At 36.9% G+C, this 20,803-nt stretch overlaps 2 protein-coding genes across 7 annotated transcripts; both read left to right on the top strand.

Moving 5' to 3' along the window:
* Nucleotides 1–741: 741 nt before the first annotated feature.
* Nucleotides 742–10,633, top strand: LOC136708087 (roundabout homolog 2-like). 3 transcript variants are annotated; one of them, XM_066682350.1, is made up of 13 exons: nucleotides 742–1,455; nucleotides 3,227–3,286; nucleotides 3,433–3,591; nucleotides 4,263–4,415; nucleotides 4,816–5,061; nucleotides 5,365–5,609; nucleotides 5,716–5,839; nucleotides 8,244–8,315; nucleotides 8,447–8,703; nucleotides 8,812–8,923; nucleotides 9,194–9,351; nucleotides 9,430–9,477; nucleotides 10,066–10,633. In XM_066682350.1, the coding sequence occupies exons 1-13, from the start codon at nucleotides 1,431–1,433 to the stop codon at nucleotides 10,162–10,164; spliced, it is 1,758 nt and encodes a 585-aa protein (XP_066538447.1). In that variant the 5' UTR covers nucleotides 742–1,430; the 3' UTR covers nucleotides 10,165–10,633. The 3 variants fall into 3 exon arrangements, with proteins under 3 accessions (XP_066538447.1, XP_066538448.1, XP_066538449.1); XM_066682351.1 differs by lacking the exon at nucleotides 8,244–8,315 and having other exon boundaries at nucleotides 5,716–5,854; XM_066682352.1 differs by lacking the exon at nucleotides 8,244–8,315.
* A 740-nt stretch (nucleotides 10,634–11,373) lies between these two features.
* Nucleotides 11,374–19,874, top strand: LOC136708091 (lymphocyte activation gene 3 protein-like). 4 transcript variants are annotated; one of them, XM_066682362.1, is made up of 9 exons: nucleotides 11,374–11,512; nucleotides 14,252–14,331; nucleotides 14,439–14,597; nucleotides 14,737–14,889; nucleotides 15,321–15,566; nucleotides 17,414–17,664; nucleotides 18,958–19,048; nucleotides 19,335–19,462; nucleotides 19,585–19,874. In XM_066682362.1, the coding sequence occupies exons 2-9, from the start codon at nucleotides 14,295–14,297 to the stop codon at nucleotides 19,690–19,692; spliced, it is 1,173 nt and encodes a 390-aa protein (XP_066538459.1). In that variant the 5' UTR covers nucleotides 11,374–11,512; nucleotides 14,252–14,294; the 3' UTR covers nucleotides 19,693–19,874. The 4 variants fall into 4 exon arrangements, with proteins under 4 accessions (XP_066538459.1, XP_066538461.1, XP_066538462.1 ...); XM_066682364.1 differs by having other exon boundaries at nucleotides 19,338–19,462; XM_066682365.1 differs by having other exon boundaries at nucleotides 19,395–19,462.
* The last annotated feature ends 929 nt before the right edge of the window (nucleotides 19,875–20,803 follow it).

The following is a 20,803-nucleotide window of genomic DNA, read 5'->3' on the forward strand; positions in this document are numbered from 1 at the left end:
CAGATCGTTGATGTGTGTTAATGCATTAACGTTGACAACACTAATTAAAACAATACTACAGTTATTTTCTATGAACATGTACCATCCAAATTAAAATGAACAAACACATCCCTTTACGTTTTTATCACAAATATTCTGAACATTATTTTTTTTCACAGTGGATTTCTATTTGGGACTCTGTAAAACAATTTTTTAAAAGATTATGAGCGTTAGCCCTATCATCAAGAGATCACAGGTTTGATCCCCAGCGATGCCACAGACGTCCAAGACTGATAATCCAGGAGATTCAACACAGCATCTGTCACCTAGCAAGGAACTGGGGAGTTAGTGTTCTCTTCCAAGTGTGTTGAGCTCCAGTGCTGTTGCATAATGGAGAGTCACAAGTCTCAGAGGAAGTATGATCTAGCAAACACCCTCCCAGATTTGTAGCATTCTGCTGGGAGTCAGTTTTTAAGTGTAAGTGGAATTAAAATACTGGAAGCTGTTATCGATTGTATGCTACAGATGTGCGTGAAACCAGTTAAGGGTTCTCACTTTACTCAGTGTCAAGGAGAAGTTGTTGCTGAGCTCCTGGTGGCTGAATGTGACTCTAGACGGAACATTAGTCTCATCCCAGTACAGGCCCTTGGAGTTTGTACTTAAGGTTGGTAACTGGATGTTACCGGGGGGATTCCGTGACCACCCCCTCCCACTATTTGCAGATTGCCCAAAGTTGGGAGGAAACATGATAGCTCTACACTGCCTCCTAAGGGAGCTGAAATCAAAGATTCATTCTTGATTCTCTGTTTATTTCTTTTTCTCACTTCCAGGCTTTTGACAGATTCACAGTATTGGGTTGTGTTTTCACAGTGGAAGGATGGTCACAAACAGTAGTTGATTCGTTCAGATCTGAAGCTTGATAACCTTCGCTCTCTCAGAATTGAAACCTTTGAGTGCTGTATATCTAATGGGCGCGGTTTAGGTGCAACACTAGGTCTTGAGTGGCGTTAGAGTGCTCATTTTCTCTGAATGATTAAATCATGTTTTTAAAAACTGAATTAACATCACAGCAGCTTTGTTAGCCACAGACGTATTGCACTGTAACAATAAGCGTCAAGCAGAAGTGACATCATTACGTTCTCAAAGGAGATTGATGTAAAAGTCTTTGCTGAATGTTAAATAACGGGATCCATTCAAACAAAATTTTACATCCACCCTGTCACATGCTCTTGTTAAAAGATTTTAACTAAACTGCTGAAAAACCCATGTAGCGGGTTTACAGTTCATCACAGATCTGAGATGGGGAAATCTTGTGGTAAGTGAACAGTGGAACAGAGAATGTGGAGGACAAAAAACTGGAGCTTTTGTCTCTCTCTCTCTTTCTCTCTCTCTCTCTCTCTCTCTTTTGCACCAGATCAGCAGCACAACTGCACTTGTTCTGCAACATCTTTATGAGCATTGTCTTGAACTCTACCCGTAAGTTTAAACTTTTTACCACCTACAATGAGCGGCAGAATGTATAGGATTTATAAAGATTTATTTTTATTTTCAGAGATCTGTATGAAATACGTATATTACCTACATGTCTGTATTCTATTATAGTATCAAATAGTAATTGAATAATTACTGATACGGTTTTCAGCTGTTTTTTAAGCTACTAGAACTTGAGTGAAACAGATTTGATTACGATTAACTGAAAATCAAAAATTATTAAACTGTAACAAAAGTAACTATGAGGCAAATGAAGAACTAGAGAAAAAGCAATGTTATAAATCAATGAGAGAAAATGAGAAAAAGGTATGAATTTGTATTTCATTGCTGTGAATTGAAGTTCAATATGAAGTGAAAATGTGATTTAGAAGAAATTATGTCCTGTTTAATTTTCTTAGGAGACAAACTGAAGGGCTGTTTATTTTAGATTACTCTGTGTCTTTAAGCATCACTGGAAATAACCATATAATTGTGCACAATTTAGAGATTTGTTGTTAAAAGTATTATTGATTTTGTAAAAATATATTCTCTGTTGGGGACACAAAAATACATTTAAAAGGAAGATTTTGTTCTGTTTTTTTTTTTTAATTCTGTAAATGAATTGTAACTCTGTGGTGTATATGGTGTGTTTACTTATTTACACAAAGTACGTTGTTTGACAGGGGTGTCATTTATGCATGCACACACACACACACACACAAATGTGTCACACACTCCAGCTTGTTTAGGGGAAAAACAGACTTCAAAGTCTACGTCCCAAAGGTGAAAAATGGCCACTTTTGATGGCAAAATTACCAATCAAAAGTGCAAAAAACAGGCATGGGGTGCATCAGTGACCACAGAATGGGTGATCTGCACGTGTGAAAGTGCCACTGATTCAGAAGCTTATATTGGTGTTTTGGAGAGACGTATGCTGCTTTCAAAACATCTTTTCGAGGAAATAAAAAGTTATTTTTAGCAGGACAATGCAAGGCCAGTTTTAACAGTGCACCAGTAATAACAGCTTATCTTGTAGACACAGAGTGTGTTTGCTTAACTGACCTGTGTCTAGATCTGCCTTCTATTTAAACTATATGCCAAATCACGAAGAGGAGAATCAGACAATGGTGACCAAAATCATTGAGCAGCTCAAATGGGCAAAAATTACACTCTCAGGACTGCAACAACCAATCCCTTCAATTAAATGATGACAATTAATGAAAAATGGATGTGATCCTTTTGTAAATTTGCCTCTGATCCACTGCCATTTTTTTGCATGTTGCAAGCATGAATTTTAAAATTCTTTATATTTAACAAATAAAATTACATTTGTCACTGAAAACACATCTTTTCTTTACACATTTGTCTGTTAAATAAGGGTTCAAGGAATTAACAATTATATATATGGTTGATTTATAATGCGTGCCTTTGTTGATGGGAAAGGAAATGAAGTTTGCACGGAAACTGCTTCTGTGGTCAAAAGCCACTGGGAGTGTTTGCACATTAGATCAAGAGGCACTCACTGTGGACACACATTCAGCTGTTCACACTCAACAGAAAAAAATCCAACGTGTCCTAGAGTGGCGTGCCAGAACTCATCATCCAACAGCAGTACCTGATCTCACAGCAATGTTCCAATATCTAGCATAAAGCCCTCCCAAAAGAATAGAGGCTGCCACTTCAGCAAATGAGAACAAACTCTAATTTTGGGCTAAATGTCTTTTGGAAAATATTAATGTGTATATAACAATAATGTATTTTTTTTTCTGGAAGGCAGATTTAGAATCAGAAGAAATGTCTACATCAGGAAGATCAATCTTCCTGTGGATCTCTTTGAGTGAGTGAAGAATCAATGCTACTAGATATGAATGTAGCTATATAAAGTATATCATCAATTTCAGAACAAATTTTCTATGTCTATTATTGTTTTAAAATATTTAAATTTAAATGCAAAAACTCTGTTAACTTCAAACTCTTTCTCAGCTCTTTTTGTGGCCATGGGAAGATCTGAAGTGTTTTATAGGAAAAATGGACAGGAGATGATTATGGACTGTGGTGCTGCAGACGAGAATTTAGGAATTGAGTGGAAACACAATAATGCCCGTATCGTAAAACTTACAATACGTGGAATATCGTCTAAAGGTAAAAGAGAAAACTTTCAACAGAAAATGCTGACTGATTTTGTTGTAAAAACATCCGAAAATAGTGAAAATATTTTGTTTACATTTTTAGATGCTTTTTAGATTTAAGAAACTTGGAATGGAACTGTCATGTAACTCATGTTCAGCAGACTGCAAATTTGCTAGGGGCAGCATACATGGTCAAAATTATATTGCTTGATAGGCACCGAACAAAAACAGAATAGATAGAAAGTGTATCCTTTTATTGTCAGCTATTTAAGTTCTAATTTAAACTTATTTAGACTCTACTTAGGGTAAAGATATACTTGCTGTTAACTACGTGTCCGCGTACTGCCTCATGTATCCTGTGTCAGTTTGGTGTGTAGGCTGTGCTACACGTATGCAAGGTGCAGTACACGTGTTAGTGGTAGGGGATAGTGCCAGCAATTAACAGCATCACAATGATGGATCGTTTTAAAGAATGCTGTGTCTGAGCCAAATCTGCAATTAACCACATCTTTCTCTGGTCTACCCCCTAGTGGAAGCCTCCAGTTACTCCTAAGTGTAGCACATAGGCAAAATTTGTGAGCAGTTACGTTCATGATGCAGACAGTTGTCTATGTGAAAGCATGGCCAGCAAGTATATCTCTACCCTTTGTCTGTCAGTGTCAACTGAATGGTTTTGTTTTAAAGGGAACAGTCCTCTTGCTCAGAGGACAAAGTTAATCGGGAACAAGCTGAAAATTTTTTCCGTGGAGATCAGTGACTTTGGGCTCTACAGCTGCATTGGAAAGGATGCAAGTAAGAGGGAGATCACAATTAAACACACACTGAATGTCATTACAGGTGAGAGAAAATGTTAAAACATGGTCAGATATGATGAGCATAGATTTATACTATGTCTGTTCATCAGTCATTGTTTTAGAGTCACTGTCTTCTGATTTCCACACTCTTCAGTACAGTATCCCAGGGGCTCAGTGTGTATTTGTGTGTGTGTTGAGGAGCTTCCAAACCTAACTGCACTAGCTTCTCACTAACGATGACCCTGCTTTGTTTACAGTGTTATGGCAATGCCACTCTCAATAATTCTCAGCTGTGACCCACACTCACAGCTCTGAGCAGACCATCTTTAGAGCTTTTAAGCACTATTAAAGTTCATTATTATATAAATAGTGGACAGTGGATTCTAAAGGCCCTCTGCGTGAAAAAAATAACCACTCATTTTCACCTCTCCTCTTTCTCTCAGTGTCTGTGAGTCCTTCAAATGCAGTCCTAACCTCCACTGATGTGACTCTGAAGTGTGAAATCAGTGGAGATTCAAAAGCACAGGTTCAGTGGATGAGGCCTCCAGGTTCTGAACCTTATGGAAGTCCAGGAAACACAGTGACCCTGAATTCTGTGACCTTGGCTGATGCTGGAAAATGGACCTGTCAGGTCAAAGATATTATGGGACATGTGGTGCAGAAGATAGAAGAAGACATCCATGTTGTAGGTATGTTATGTGTGAATGCTACAAGTCTGAATGCTTGACCTCTACAGTGAGTAAAGTGAGAGTCTGGTGCATTTGTTGTGGTTTTGGGGCTTGTGTGGGCGACACACTTCTTCCCATTTGTGAGCCACTGTAAATCACTACAAGCTGTTTTACTGACTCCATGATAGAATTACACAACAACCATAATCCTGGATCTTTTGCTTGTGAACATACAAAGAGCAAAGACCTTGGCCTACACAGTATATACAAACTATTACTTCTGAACAGTTTTAATCAGTGTTGTTGATCTGTTTCGTACGTCAGGTCTATTATCCTCTGAGGAAATTAAAGCTCCTGTTGGAGGTGATGTAGAGCTGACTTGTTTCCTCCCTGATCTGGGCGGTATGCGTATAGTGGAAGGGGGCTGGAAGCGTGAAGGTTCCACTGACCTCCACTTCCCCACTTTAAGCAGAAGATCCGATGACCTTCGATGGAATAGGGTTCAGGGGTCAAGAGTCAAATTCACTGATGGACAACTCAGCACCAACTTCACCGTGACACTGAATAACGTAAGTAGCATTGATGAACACTGAAAACAGTTTTTTTTGTCCCTTGTTTCCCAGAAGGCTGCTTCTATATTGTGTTACCTCTGGTCTACATCTGTTTCTCTGCCAGGTGCAGCCTTCTGACTCTGGTCTGTATGTTTGCACCCTGACGTTTGAGAGTGGAAAAAAACTGAGTACTAAGGTGAATCTGGTGGTTGAGGTTAGCAAAGCAAAAAGTGGTAGTTCTCCAATCGGTAAGGAAAATACAGGTACTTTCTTAATTTTTGCCCTCTTTCATGCTATAACTCTACCTTCACTTTAGTCCTTTCCTCCCAATATTTGCTACAATCTACTAATTACATTTCATCCATAGATGTGTAGGATAACAACTTCATGAATGAAACACACTATTAAAAATAATATCATTTGACAAATAAGGTTACAAATTGTTGCAGTTTCGCAAGTGGATTTTATGCTGATCCTTGCTTGATACAAAACCTCAGCTGCTTAACAGTCTGTGATCGCTTTTGACTGATTATCCACTTATCCACTGCAGGCAGTTCAGTCATGCATTCTGTGTATCTGAAGCCATGCTGTTGTAGCATGTACAGAATGAGGCAGAACAATTTCTATTGCACTCCTGTCTGAGGACTCACACATGTCACTAGGGCTGGGCAATTAATCGACATTAATCAAAAATCGACATTCAGAACTTCTAATAAACATAATCTTGTCTATATCTATTATTTTTATTCTGTTATGTCCCCACTGTGTGTTCATGTACTGTCCCTTTAAAACCAAGCTACCAAGCTATAGTCTCGTGATTCTGCCCCTATCTGCCACACGGAAGCAACCTAAACACTGAGGCCGACCAAGCGACTCGAGCAGCTCATATCAAAGAAAAACACAGTGTCTGGGGTTTGGACGTGCTGTGTTTTGACTATAATTAAGACGACACTGAACAAAAAGAAGTTAAATGTAAATGCTGAGGAAAAAATAGTTTCAGCCAAAGCACAATCACACACCAAATATAAACAGTGCTCAGAAAACAAGAGAGGAACAAGCTCCCAGCATCATTAGAAAAAATATCCCAGCTTTAACACTGGAGCATATTTACAGTACAGGCCTCGTCACTGAACTCTGAGGGCTAAAAATAGCAAATAAAAACAAAGTAATCGTTTATTAATCGTAATCGTGGTAAAATGTACAATTAAACGTGATATTGATTAGCGCTCACATCGTCCAGCACTACATGTCACACAGGTACAACAGTGGTGTTTGGCTTTTCACTACACAGAGATTTTTATGGATTACATTAATCTTTTCACAATACTATGGTATGTTAGTTTGTGAAATACCTAAACTCATTGCAATTTTGTTCTGGGAAATATTCTTTTTAACTGTTTGAAAATTCACTCAGTGAACACTTTAACACAAAGTGATGAGCCCCATCCATTTCCATGTGATTCTTTCCCACTTTTAATCAACGAATCTTAAATTTTACCCCTGTCCCTACAAGTGGGCTAAAGCCCAGATCATGGTTTTTACTGCATTTTATTTAAAAAAAAAATCCCCCCAAAAATTTTGGAAATGGAGTTTGAAGGGACTACACCTTCCTTGTTCTGACAGCTCTCTCTCGTTTAGCTTTTTTTGTTGTTTGTTTTGATTCATCCATCATAGTTGCAGTGGTAACCTGTCAGTACGTGCAGTAACAGGAAACAGCAAAGAGCGGAAGCAGAGAGAGAGAGAGAATGTTGTCTTAAATGTCATGCCAAAGCAAACCTGCAACTTGTGGCATGACGTGATGAGCTGCTGATACACTCATTCTTGTGCAATACTATAGTCAGGGATAACATCCTATATTATATATTTAGTATAATCATTAGATGTACAAATAAAGTTTAAAGCGTTTTTGTGGAACATAATTGTATTTTGCTCCGGTTTCCTCCCACGGTCCAAAAACACGTTGGTAGGTAGATTGGTGACTCAAAAAGTGTGAGTGTGTGAGTGAATGTGTGAGTGTGTGTATCGCCCTGTGAAGGACCGGCGCCCCCTCCAGGGTGTGTTCCTGCCTTGCGCCCAGTGATTCCGACTAGGCTCTGGACCCACCGCGACCCTGAACTGGATAAGGGTTACAGACAATGAATGAATGAATAATTGAATTATTAATATTATTGAACAATTGAATGAATAATTTTAAAATTCAAACATTCTCTTGTTTTATTGATATTTTTATGGTAACTGCTGCGTTGTATTAAAAATGACAATTATCATTTTATTTAAAACAATTATTATAAGTGTAAATAAGCTATATTTACAATCACTAACATCGAAATCACAGAAATCAGTAATGCTGTAAATATGTTTAGGGGCATGTTTAGGAACAAAGGGAGCACCCAAGTAAAGAATATTCCTTTATGGGCAAAGATGGGTTGAGGACGACAAAAAATCTGCCCTCGAATCATGCAAGAAGTGTAATGAGTAGTTTCAGGAATTTGAGGCATTTCATCCTCTTTGTATGTAAAGTTCCAGCAGTAAAATACGACAACAAAGGTCCGGGAGAGTTGTCTGGTTTAACATTTGTGTAAGTGAACTGCAAATGAATTCAGATTTAAAACTTAGAAACTAGTGTCTTTGTTTCCTATGTTATTGTTCAAGGAGTGTTGATGAACTCAAAGATGACACCACAGAGTGGTCAACATGCTCCTGTCTCAGCGTTTTGGAGCCAATGTATATTTACACAAAAACAAACAAACAAAAATAATAAAAATTCTCACTAAATGTATTTTTTTCTAAAGCTTGTTTTCATGTGAACTACATTAATTCATTAGTAAAACAATTAGTAATGTTTCTCCTTTCAGATCATCCTTCAGGAGGTGATCAGGAGGTCACAGCTCCACTAGGAGGCACTACAAACCTGCCATGTTCACACTCCCCTTCCAGTGGTCAGCGAATAGTCGGAGGAGGGTGGACACGTGATCCTCCCACTGACACCCGGTTACCCGTGCTAACGAGATCAGAGAAGGGTCTACGCTGGAATGGAACAAACGTCCTTGAGTCCAAGGTTACATTCAGTGACACAGAACTCAGCACCAACTTTGGCCTGACATTAAACAATGTAAATGGCCCTTTTTCTTTATTTGCTTCTTGTTTGATCTTTTTATGAAAAGATATGTAGCAAGTCACTCATTTTCTCCTTCCTCCGTCTTCTCTCTTTCTTTCTTAGGTTGAGCTTACTGATGCTGGGGTGTATATTTGCACTCTAATATTTGAGGATGGAAAAAACTGGACCACTATGTTAAGTCTGGTTGAGGAAGGGGGAATACTTGTTGCCCGTGGTAAGAAATGAGAGCACGTGGGTATTTGGCTACTACACTGTATCTACAAATGTTTGCAGATACTCCTTATAATTAGTCAGTTCAGTTACTTTAATTTTTCCATTGTGAACACAGATGTCCAACTGTACACCCAACTACATCTTGTATAATATATCCACAGAAAAGCATGTAATTAATTGAAATTCTTTTACACAGCTGCAAATGCTCCAAAGATATTTTAAAATCAGTTAATAAGATTATGTAAAAATGGGCTGTACTTTTTTTGTTTAGATATGAAACCACCCTCAATGAAAGACGAATTCTGGCACAGACCTGTGTTGTTGGGCTTGGCATTGTGGATCTGGGTTGCCGTGGGAGCAGGTTCTCTCCTCCTGATTGTGCTGATTATTGTCTGTATTTCGATTCAGTGCAGGAAAAAACAAAATAAGGTAAGGGAACAAGGGAGAATTTGATAGATAAAGAGCATGAGAAATAGAAAGACACTCATCAAATATTTCTCTTTTCAGAAGATACCAAGCTCTTATGCTCAGGAATATGCAAAGACGCAAGACGAGGTACATTTTCTTCATCTAATATCACAGCATGTATGTAAATACAACACTCGTGTGCACAGGCTTAACATGCCAAATTAGAAGTGGACCCTTGCTGATTTAACATCTCGTCTGAAATTAAAGATACAAATGTGGAGTTTGTTCCTGCATCGCTGCAGTAACAGCTTCTTAGAAGCATTTACACACCATTTTGGAAGTTATTCAGTCAGAAGGGCATTTGTGAGGTCAGGTACTGGTGTTGGGTGATTCATTTTGGAAAGGCCTCTCCAATTCATCCCAAAACAATCTATCAAAACACACAAAAATTCACCAGAACCTGGCAAACTCTTGGCACACTGTGACTAGTTTTTCCATGTGAAAATGAGCTGTAGACAGGTTTTGGCATCTTGGGGACCTCAAAGCTCTCTCTGTGGTCCTTTAACCATATTTTCCTCACTGTGCATCAGAGGTTGAATAAATTAAAGCCTACAGCCCCAGTTACTGTATACATCTGAAATATGGTTATTTACATACATTTAGCTATTTTTTACACACATTACTTTTTTTATGAAGGTCAACACACTTGTCTCATTTCGTGTTTGTATTCAACAGCTTGCAGCGAAAAAGACAAAACCACGATCTCGTTCTGGAATGCAAAAAAGACCACTTCCTCCAGTTCCCAAGAATCAGTATGAAGCTGTGAACAGATGAGCACCAAACAGTTTCATGGAAAAGAGAAGAACATTTTTAATAAAGAGTGGATCTTGAATCATGATTATGGCATTTCAACTTTGTACATTAGCAAAAAGCATTATAGTTATCGATCTGCAGCAGTAAATGTACTATAAAAAGTCAAATTTTTTAAAAATATATTTCTAAATTGCTAAACCTGCTGAAACCTATTGAATTTATGTCACTTATATAACAATTATAAAACAGAGATAAATAGTATATCCCATAAATTGTTGACATGAGATAAAATCTTAGCCGGACTACTTTTATTTCAAGTGTGAACCAGTTAGATATTTGTCCAGTGTTTCCTTTTTTATCTATTATTCATTTTACTACCATTTTAAGTGGACAGACATCTGTGCTTCGCATGTAAAATGTTTTTGTTTGATAGTGTTAAAAACTCCTGTTGTTGCTATGCTGTCAGCAGACATGCCTTTATTAAATCCGTGCAATAAAAAGCTTTTCTGCCTCAAGTACTTTTTTGCTGTCTTTGACACCATTTATTTGTAAATTGTCTTACAGAATCCTGTCTTGAGTTTAGAAATCCTAAATAAACACATCTAAAGGAGATGATAGAAGCTAAAGAAACAGCATTACAGATGTTACATTACAGATTTTTCAATGTCAGGATGTTTCTGTAACATTCTTTTCTTAGACATAATTAGGAACTTGTCTTCTGTAATAGTTATTATCCTTCATTTGATACTTGGACCTTTATTTGAGTTACAGTAGAGAAATCATTGTACACAGTTTTCCTGCTGTTCTTGGATCTTGGATGGGACATAAGGCACTGTTTGTGTGAAACTGTTGAGGTTTAATGTTACATTTCTGCCTTATCACCCAGATGAAGGTGCTATTCATTTACTATTTCTGTTTTGGGGTCACATGACATGAATGTTATTATCTATTTGTTTACTCATTGCCTGTAACCACACTGAACCCATAACCCCAGGACCCTGAAGCTGTGTGACAGTGACACTACCTGCTGCACCACCACAGTGGAGTTAGATGTTTTAGTGGCCCTTCGTGCCACTTCACTGCTGCTCTGCTTTTTCTCTGACACCATCTCTCCCCCTCTCCTCTCTTTTTTCATCATTTCATTCTCGCTCTTTCTCTCAGTCTGACTCTTCTCACACTCTTTCCATCTCTTGCTCTCTTCTACTTTCATTCTTAGTTCTTCGCAGCCCTTGCTCTTTCACCTTTCCGTCTCATTCTTCTCTCTCGTGTGTCTGTCTTCCTTGCTTCCCCCATCTATCCCTCCTCTGTCTGTACAGTATGTGATCAGTTCTGAGTGGAGGCTATAACTCTGCTTGAGTGGAGCTCTGCTGTAAGTATCAAAATATTAATTAATTTATAAAGAGATGATTCTGTAATTCTGTGACTTAAAAATGCAAACAACAAAGTTGTTGTGTTTGATACTTAATAATTAATATTTTTTTAATAAAAATAAATACACTTGACTTTTACACTTGACTCCTATTTATCAGAGGTGTTCTGGAATCTATGTTTAGTCAAAAACAAAAACATTTTAGATTACACATGAATAAATACAAAGCATTCTACAACAAAAAAATAAGTAGTGAAACGAATGATAATAATTCCAATTCTAAGAAAATATTAATAATAGTACTTGGGAGAGTACAAATATGTATATGAAAATTATAGGTCAATGCAGATTTAAAGCTTAAGTGTCATGCTGTGTGAGAGAATTCAGACTGAAAGCCAACCAAGCAATAACCAAGCATCTCATTATAGGGTTTAACTATAGGTAAATAATTCGCATTAGTGATAAGAGTGAGTTTTCTTTAGTTTGGTTGAGATTATGTTCAGAAAATATTTTGTGTTAAACTTGGGAAAGACTGGATCTAAAGTAGATAAAGTAGTCCATTACGTTTGGAGGAAGGCAGCTAAGGTCTGGGGGTGATTTTCTTCACTTACCGATAATACCATTCTATTCTATGGCAAAGAGAATGATAATGCTTCTCTTTCAGTCCTTGCCTGCAAACATCTCCCAATTAGCCTGCATTTCTTATGCAAGACAATACGCTTTGTCACGATGCAAATCACTGTCGATGAAGGTATGGATAAGAAACACTATAGTTACCAAACTGGGGAACAGACTCCAAGAGGAGTTTGCCAAAAAGTGCTTTGTGCTAAAAAACTTTTTGTTAAATTATTTGTGCTCTTTTTTAAACCTCCACATTTAAGTTTGTAAAGTACCGGAATACATAATATATTTTAAATTGTGAAATATGCTTCATTAACATCCCTTGGTTCATTTTAGGTAAAATTTACTTACTGGGATGAGCAGTGACTTTAGGAAAATTAAGTATTCTAATTCTGTTCTTTCCTGATCTTAACTGTATGAAATATGATTTTCAGATAAATTAAATACTGTTGATTTAGATTGTTTTTAAATTTTTTAAGGTAAGTTGATTTAGTTTTTGTAACATTTTTTTCTATTTGCATTAGTCTTTTTTTATTACGTTAATTTTCGTATATATATAAAACATTATGTATTAATTAATTTAGTTTTTAATTCTGTAAAGTCCCTTACATAGCTATATTTATAGGTCTTCCATAATGGACCTTGAGATTAAATAAAGGTTCCTTTATTAATGCTATAATGCTTTATTTATGCTATGATTTAGCCTTTATATTAATTAAACCTAAAAATAGAATTTATGGAATTTTACACAGACTCATATGCAGGGGATTATATAATTTATTTTACTGTAAGTGTTGCTATTCAGGCTTCTTCAGTAGAATTCAAGCTTTTGGTCATGTTTTGTAAATGATATTTAACAGGATGTGCCTTTCAGCATAACACATAAAAAATCAGCCTATGCTCTTTAAAAGAAGGACGTCAAAGTGAAATGGAAAGATGAAAACAACATCAGAGTAAGCACTTTAAAAGAAGAACGCTGAAGAGAAATGGAAAGTTAAAAACGGAAGTATCTTTGTGGTTAAAAGCTGCTGGGATTAGCTTCTCTGTCGAATTATAAAATGTTCTTTTGTCCTTTAAACAGATAATAAATGGTAATGGCAGGTTATTACAGTGACATAAAATGTGTGTCACTGTAATGACACAAAAACACAGTCGATGAGATTCAGTGTGCAGTAACCCACACAGACGTAAATGTGCCCGTGTTAGCATACTTGCTAATTACAGTGCTATCAATTCATGTGCCGTGTTAAATTCCTGCTTGTTTGTACGCCAGGAAAATTCCTTAAATTACTTGCTCCTTGTTTCTGCATTACTGTCCGCTGACTATACAGGTGCACTTTGTAGTTCTACAATTACAGACTGAAGTCATTTGTTCTGCATACTTTGAGAGACCTTTTCACCCTGTTGAAACAGATATTCAACAGCGCACATATAGCACACATTGCATAATCTCCTTACAAAATCATCAAATTAAATGGGACTCTCTGAAGCAGCTACACATAATCCTATGGTCAAAATATCCAGTGTCAAGCACTGGTTAGAGGTGTGCAAAGCCCCCGGCACTGGGCTGTGGAGTAGCATAATACAACATTGTACACTCGGACATAACATTATGAATGTTTTCTCCCCCAAAACATTCTTAACCGTTTTCAATAATTATCTTTTTCAAAAAAAAATGTTTTGTTTGTTTTTTGAGAATTTTAGGAATATTTTAATGACTATAGAAATAGACTTTACAGATACAAGAAAAACAATAACATAACAATAACAATAAATTAGGAGCAAAATCATCCATTTAACCAGAAATTTAACAGCATGTTTTATTTTACATTATTGTTTCTTTTCTTTAAATATAAAGTTCTTAAAAAATAAATTTGCAACATTTTGGAACAGAACTCTTCAAACTGACAAATGGTTATGTGCAAATATTTGTGCACACCTGGTCAAATTGACGTTTGATTGTGAGAACACTGTGAACACAAATCTGTGGTTAATTTGCTGAACACATTGTTAAACACAAACAGAAACTTTGGATTTTAAGTCTCCAGTAAAATGACAAATTAAATGTGTTGCCTGTAGACGATGTGCTAACTATTTTTCACTTGTTTTGTTATTTAGTTTTATTACAATATTTCACCTTTCACAACCTGAATGTCCAGAAATGTCGTCATCAAAAACCCTGCTTTGGTTCACTTTTGGTGAGTGAAATGATTAAGAGTCAGGCCCTAAATTGTACTGAAGCCTTTCTCCAAATGTAGAGTGTGTATAAAGACAACTCTTTTACTGACCATTCTCTCCATTTCAGCACTTTTCTTGACTGTGAAAGAAGCTAAAGTGGAATACAGTAAAATTAAAGACACAGTGACTTTGGACTGTGGAGATGCAGACTTCAACAAAGAGTATGAGTGGAAATACAATGATGCCCGTATCATACAAATGGGCACCAGGGGATTACCAAAGAAAGGTATCTATTAGTGACTTTTAACTTTTGAATGAATAAATTCATGCTATCCTCAAACATTATCTTTTATATTTTTTAAATGTGAATGACACTGTGCTCATGTTAAGGATTATTTCATGTGAAACACGGTTTATTTTTAAAGGCAACATTGCTCTTGCTCGGAAAGCCAAGTTGAATGGAGTTAAGCTGATCATTCCTTCACTGGAGTTGAGTGATTCTGGGAAATACAGCTGCATTGGACTGACTCCAAATAATCAACTTACCATACAGGAACACCAAATTTATGTAGTTACAGGTGAGATTATCTAAAGCTGATACAAGTTAATCCATGCTTGCTGTCTAACTTAGCTAAGAATAGAATGTTTATCAAGACCCAACAGGACATTTTTAACTTTACTAAATGAACTATTCCAGATACTTTAGAAGGTTTTGCAATCTGTGGGGAAATATGCACTGGGAAAGTTGTAAATATATATATATAACATAATAATAAAAAGAAATTTAAAAACAAGTTAAATCTTGAGCCAGACCTCACTAAATATTTTACCAGTCATTATATGTATCACTGGTTTGAAATGTTACAGTGGCTTGTGGGTTTGAGTTCATAACTATCTTCTCATTCAAAGAAATAAAAGCCTGGTCTTATGCAAGAAATAAGTGTCAAAATGGCAGCAAAGTGGAGAGATTTTACCAAAATGAGAACGTTTGCTCTGTACTTCTTCCCAGCGTCTGTGAGTCCTTCAGACACCGTGCTGACCTCCAATAATGTGACTCTGAAGTGTGAAGTTGGTGGAGGTTCAACAGCACAGGCTCAGTGGATAAAGCCTCCAGGTTTTGAACCTTATGGACGTCCAGAAAACACAGTGACCCTGAGCTCCGTGACCCCAGCTGAGGCAGGAATTTGGACCTGTCAGGTCACAGATAATGGGGGATCCGTGGTGAAGAAGATGGAAGTGGGCATCACTGTCATTGGTTTGTGTACTTTATTGAACATTACTTACATTTTGATAAGACTAATGTTTTTCAGATAAGACCAACTGAAAATATTATATTTTGAGCATTTGTTATTTATCCTTTGTCCAATTCAGTGTGAAAACTGACAAGGATTGATGAAATATACTGAATCTTTACTGTAATTGTAATTTGATTTGACATTCAGATGTTAACCATATAATATATTGATTACTAGGCTACTTCAGTGTACAGGGTATAGCACTGATCATAAAAGACAATTTGATGTTCTGGACCTTGGCTTGAGGCAATTTTCTTTAACTGCACCTTAATACATTTAAATTAAATACCCCTGCTCTACAGTGTTGGTTCCCCATAAAAAGGTGGCTATCTCGGAAACAGATCTGAAACAGAATCTCTGCCACTAGGTTTCTGTGTATAGCTCTTCCATAACATGAAAAATATTAACTGAAGGAAATACAGTCGTATCATACATGATTGTTACCTTGTGTTGCCACTCATGATAATTTAAACCCTTAGTTTTATTTCATAACTGTAATTGCACTCTTTTGGTCCCTGGCCCCTCCACCATTCTCTGGAGAAGGTGTAGCTCATGTAGGGGGCACTGTAGAGTTAAACTGTTTCTTTATTACTAGGCCAATCTGCAGATACATTGGTTTATCCTCTTTCAGGCCTGATTTTAATGTGGCGTTTCACACCCGAGAATCAGCGTCCACCCCACACTACAGGATTCTGAATCCTAAATATTCAACGTTTCATATTTACGATTCACAATTTGGAGAAGATTGGAGGAGTAGAGATTGGACATTAGAGTCCCCACACTACAGGATAATCTGTAAAGATAATCAGACTGTAACGGCCTCAAAATTGGCCCCGATTATCCTGTAGTGTGAGCCAGGATTATGAAAGTAGTAGTTCCTGCTAGAGGCGCTGCAGAGCTGACCCGTTTATTCCCCTTCTCGGGGCAATCGGTATATAGTCGGTGGAGGGGTGGTCTCGTGATCGCCCGAATAGCCTCCACTTTCCAATCTTAAACCAAGGAAGCAGTGGTCTGCAATGGTTTAAGAAAAACTTTTTAAAAAAAGTTGCATTCATCGCTATAAATCTCAACACTAACTTTACTGTGACACTGAAAAATGTGAGAACCTTTTGCATTTTTGAAGTTTTACTTGCCCCATCTTTTCCCATTTTAAGGGAAAGTTGTTATACTTTAATAGTTTATCTCTGTATTTTATGTTTTTTGTGTTTTAAGCCAAAGCTGCTGGTCTGTATCCACTATTCTTGTAGTGTCAAAGCACAACAGCATTTGTGAACCATAAAATAGTTGGAAACATGACAGCGTTAAAAGAGAATGTAAAATATTTAAGAAGAACATCATTTTAATCTTAATATCAATGCTATAATCTCTTTTAATATTATCATGCTCTTGTCTGTTGTTTGTTTCCCAGATGCTGTTTTGATTTTTTAAGGCAGTGGTTCCTACACTTTTTCTGGAGTGCCCCACTTTTGTATATGAGAATATTTTTTGTCTTTCACATCCCCACTCCGACACACACGAACATGTCCAGACTCCTCTGGAATTTATTTGAAATATTGTAATGCATACTAAATTATGACTTTATATCAAACAAAACTAAATAAACTGACAAATATACGTTACAATGGATTTATTCAAATTGACATGCAATATGCACCTCATTCATTTGCCTTGATGCACACCCTCCAAATAGGCCAGCCCCCCACTTTGGGAACCACTCTCTTACACTGTACCATATTAGCTCATGATAACTGGTAGAAATAAAGTATTGTTTGTATATTATAATGAATTACTCTGCTTTATTCCTCAGGTCCTCTAACATCCCCTTGGGAAACTGTAGCTCCCTTAGGAGGCAGTGTAGAGCTATCATGTTTCCTCCCAACTTTGGGCAATCTACAAATAGTGGGAGGGGGGTGGTCACGGAATCCCCCCGGTAACATCCACTTACCAACCTTAAGCACCAACCTCAAACGCCTGTACTGGGATAAGACTAATGTTTCGTCTAGAGTCACATTCAGCCACGAGGAGCTCAGCACCAACTTTTCTGTGACACTGAGTAAAGTGAGAACCCTTAACTGGTTTCGCCCTCATTCACGCACATCTGTAGCATACAATCGATAACAGCTTCCAGCATTTTATTTCCACTCACAACTAAAAAACAGAATGCTACAAAGCTGGGAGGGTGTTGGCTAGATCATACTTCTTCTGAGACTTGTAACTCTCCATTATGCAACAGCACTGGAGCTCAACACACTTGGAAGAGAACACTAACTCCCCAGTTCCTTCATGCTAGCTGACAGATGCTGTGTTGAATATCATCATGTTGAATGATGGATCACAGAGAGAACCAGGTCAGCTGTGCTCTCCTGGATTATCAGTCTTGGACGTCTGTGGCATCGCTGGGGATCAAACCTGTGAACTCTTGATGATAGGGCTAACGCTCATAATCTTTTAAAAAATTGTTTTACAGAGTCTCAAAAAAAATAAAAATAATAATGTTCAGAATATTTGTGATAAAAACGTAAAGGGATGCAGTTGTTCATTTTAATTTAGATGCTACATGTTCATAGAAAATAACTGTAGTATTGTTTTAATTAGTGTTGTCAAGGTTAATGCATTAACACACATCAACGATCTGGAAACTTTACAGGCGAAGTTCACGACTGCAATCAAAAAACACATTCAGGTGTTTCCTCACTATTAGTTCTCCAGTCTGTTATTTACACAATAGAGAGAACTCCAAATGTTGAAAAGCAAGCACTGAAAGGAGTATTGCTCTATTCCAGTGGGTAATATTATTAACTTGTTGTTGCTGTTTCGGATCACTTAAGGTGGAAATGTATATACCACCATGTATATACCACCAAATACAAACAGTGAACAAAAACTTACAGACAAACTTCAGCCACGTACAAAGAACTGTCATTATTTCCCATCAAAAATACAGTTCCACCTTAAAGACACAAAGCTAGGACTGCTTGTACCCACAATCCTAAACATTCCCTATAATCCTAAACATGAAAAAATGGCTTTAATGCAGGTTAATCACTCTACCAAATTTCGACACAACATCCTCCTCAACGTCGAGTTCAGAAAGTAGATTATATTATATATTTACTGGAAAATGTATTAAAGCTCATAATTAACACTCACTGTCCTAGACCTCCCTCCTCTTCTTGCTTCTCTCTCTCTCTCTTACACCCTCATGTGTGCAGCAGTAGCCTTCATTTTCTAAGAAAATTGTGATTCATTAGATTAAATCAGTTGACGCCACTAGTTTCAATATTTAGTTGCTTTTTTCTGACTCTTGTTTTACTGAAAGCTACATTTACCTTCTTTATCATTGTTTCTCAGCTGGAGGTTGATGACACAGGCGTGTATGTCTGTACCGTGGTCCTTGAGGGTGAAAAAAGCCTAAAGACTGTAACAAATCTAAAGGTCACTGGTAAGTACCACAGCTAGAAGATAGACTGAAAAACATAGCTTTAACGACAACAGTGTAACACTCACTTTCTGAGCTTCAATCTCAAGATAGCTCAATGTCTCAACACCACCTAAAGTATCTATTACACCATGTAATGTGTAAACCACAGCACTAGCACTGTATAGTTCATATTCCATGACTGAAGTTAATTAGTCTCATATGTCATTGGTCATGTCCCATTATGTCTCTCTCGGGTCTATATACGCTTTACCACTCATTACATTTGTACTTACTTATTTTGCACCAGCAGTGGGACAAGAATTCATGTTGAGTCCGATATCATGTGCCTTTGTTGCCATATTAACAGCCTGGGTCATCCTGATTGTGCTGATTTCCATCATCGCAGTGAAACATTACTGTAAAATGTACAACAGGGTAAGAAAAAAATGAGTGCGTATATTAACATGTCATTTTTAGCATTTTATATTAAATGGTTTATTTTCATCTTTGGTTTCATGCTCAAGAATCTTATTAACAATAGCATTTTCTTCCAACAGTTCTCTTACTTAAAGGCTCATTGTGAACGGCTACAGAACGAAAGAATGGCAGAATTCTCACCGCCATTACCCAGAAGTCAATACAGGGCTGAACATTATTTGTATTAAAGTGCTTATTAGAACTGATCAGTTGTGATTATTTGCTGCATTTTCCTGCTTATATATTACTCACAGTGTGATGCTAACGTATATGCATTTGTAACTAATCTTTCATTTGTAAATAAATGTTTGTATGTATTTATGTGTATTAAATGAGGTATTATATTCCCTGGCAATACCTATCAATAAAAACACAGATTGTTCTGGTAAACTTTAACTGCAGTGGGTGTGGGTTAATGAGAGGGAAACCTTTCAATCATTTTCACCTTCAGCCAATCACAGATTTCAGCATCCTTTGAACCTTGATCACAAGCTAACTGCTGCAATTACCTCAGAGCTTTCAGAACTTCTGATGAGGACTTGAAATCAGACTAGTTAAAGCAGTCGTAGGTACATTTTATTTCATTTTCTAACAAGTACAAATAAACTATAAAACACTAAGTCCATGATTAAAAATAATTAATTTAGCAATGACACAGACACACACATTCACTGCATGAGAAAACCTGTTTGGAAAAGTAAATTCCAGGATTGAGTGGGTGCCTTTTTTGTTGTAGTCCAAGTAGTGAACTCCAATAACAGACTGGCACTCCACTGAAATCGCCTAGTGCACCTTTAATTTTCATAATCTGATCCACATACTACAATGAGGTTTAAATACAGCTCACAAGCAGAAATATTTAACTTCAGATGAAAACAATATTGAAATCGCATACAATATATATTACAATATGTATTTTAAATTTAACTTACCTGAAAAATACAGGTGTCCAGTCCAAAAATGTTTGAAAGTTAATTTGTGAATTAAACATAACTAGCAGTCAATATTCAACACACTTTTAAACACCTTCACATTGTAATGATGGTGTACAAAGAACCATAACAAGAGAGGGGGTTCAATCTGTAATTGGTAGCTGGCAGCAGGAAGGAGCAGTCAGTGGCTGCCGGTGTTCGCTAGTGGTATTGGGATGGAGCTGCCAATGGTTTTAATGACCGCTGGCAATAGGTAAGCTTCTGTTTGTATTCAGACTTTATACAGATTTATACTACAAACATTTGTTAAATTAGTAACATTGAAAGTGTAAGATTTGTATTAGCTAGTAGAATGATGACAACGTAT

Source organism: Hoplias malabaricus, chromosome 10 (genome assembly GCF_029633855.1).
Source record: "Hoplias malabaricus isolate fHopMal1 chromosome 10, fHopMal1.hap1, whole genome shotgun sequence".
NCBI lineage: Eukaryota > Metazoa > Chordata > Actinopteri > Characiformes > Erythrinidae > Hoplias > Hoplias malabaricus.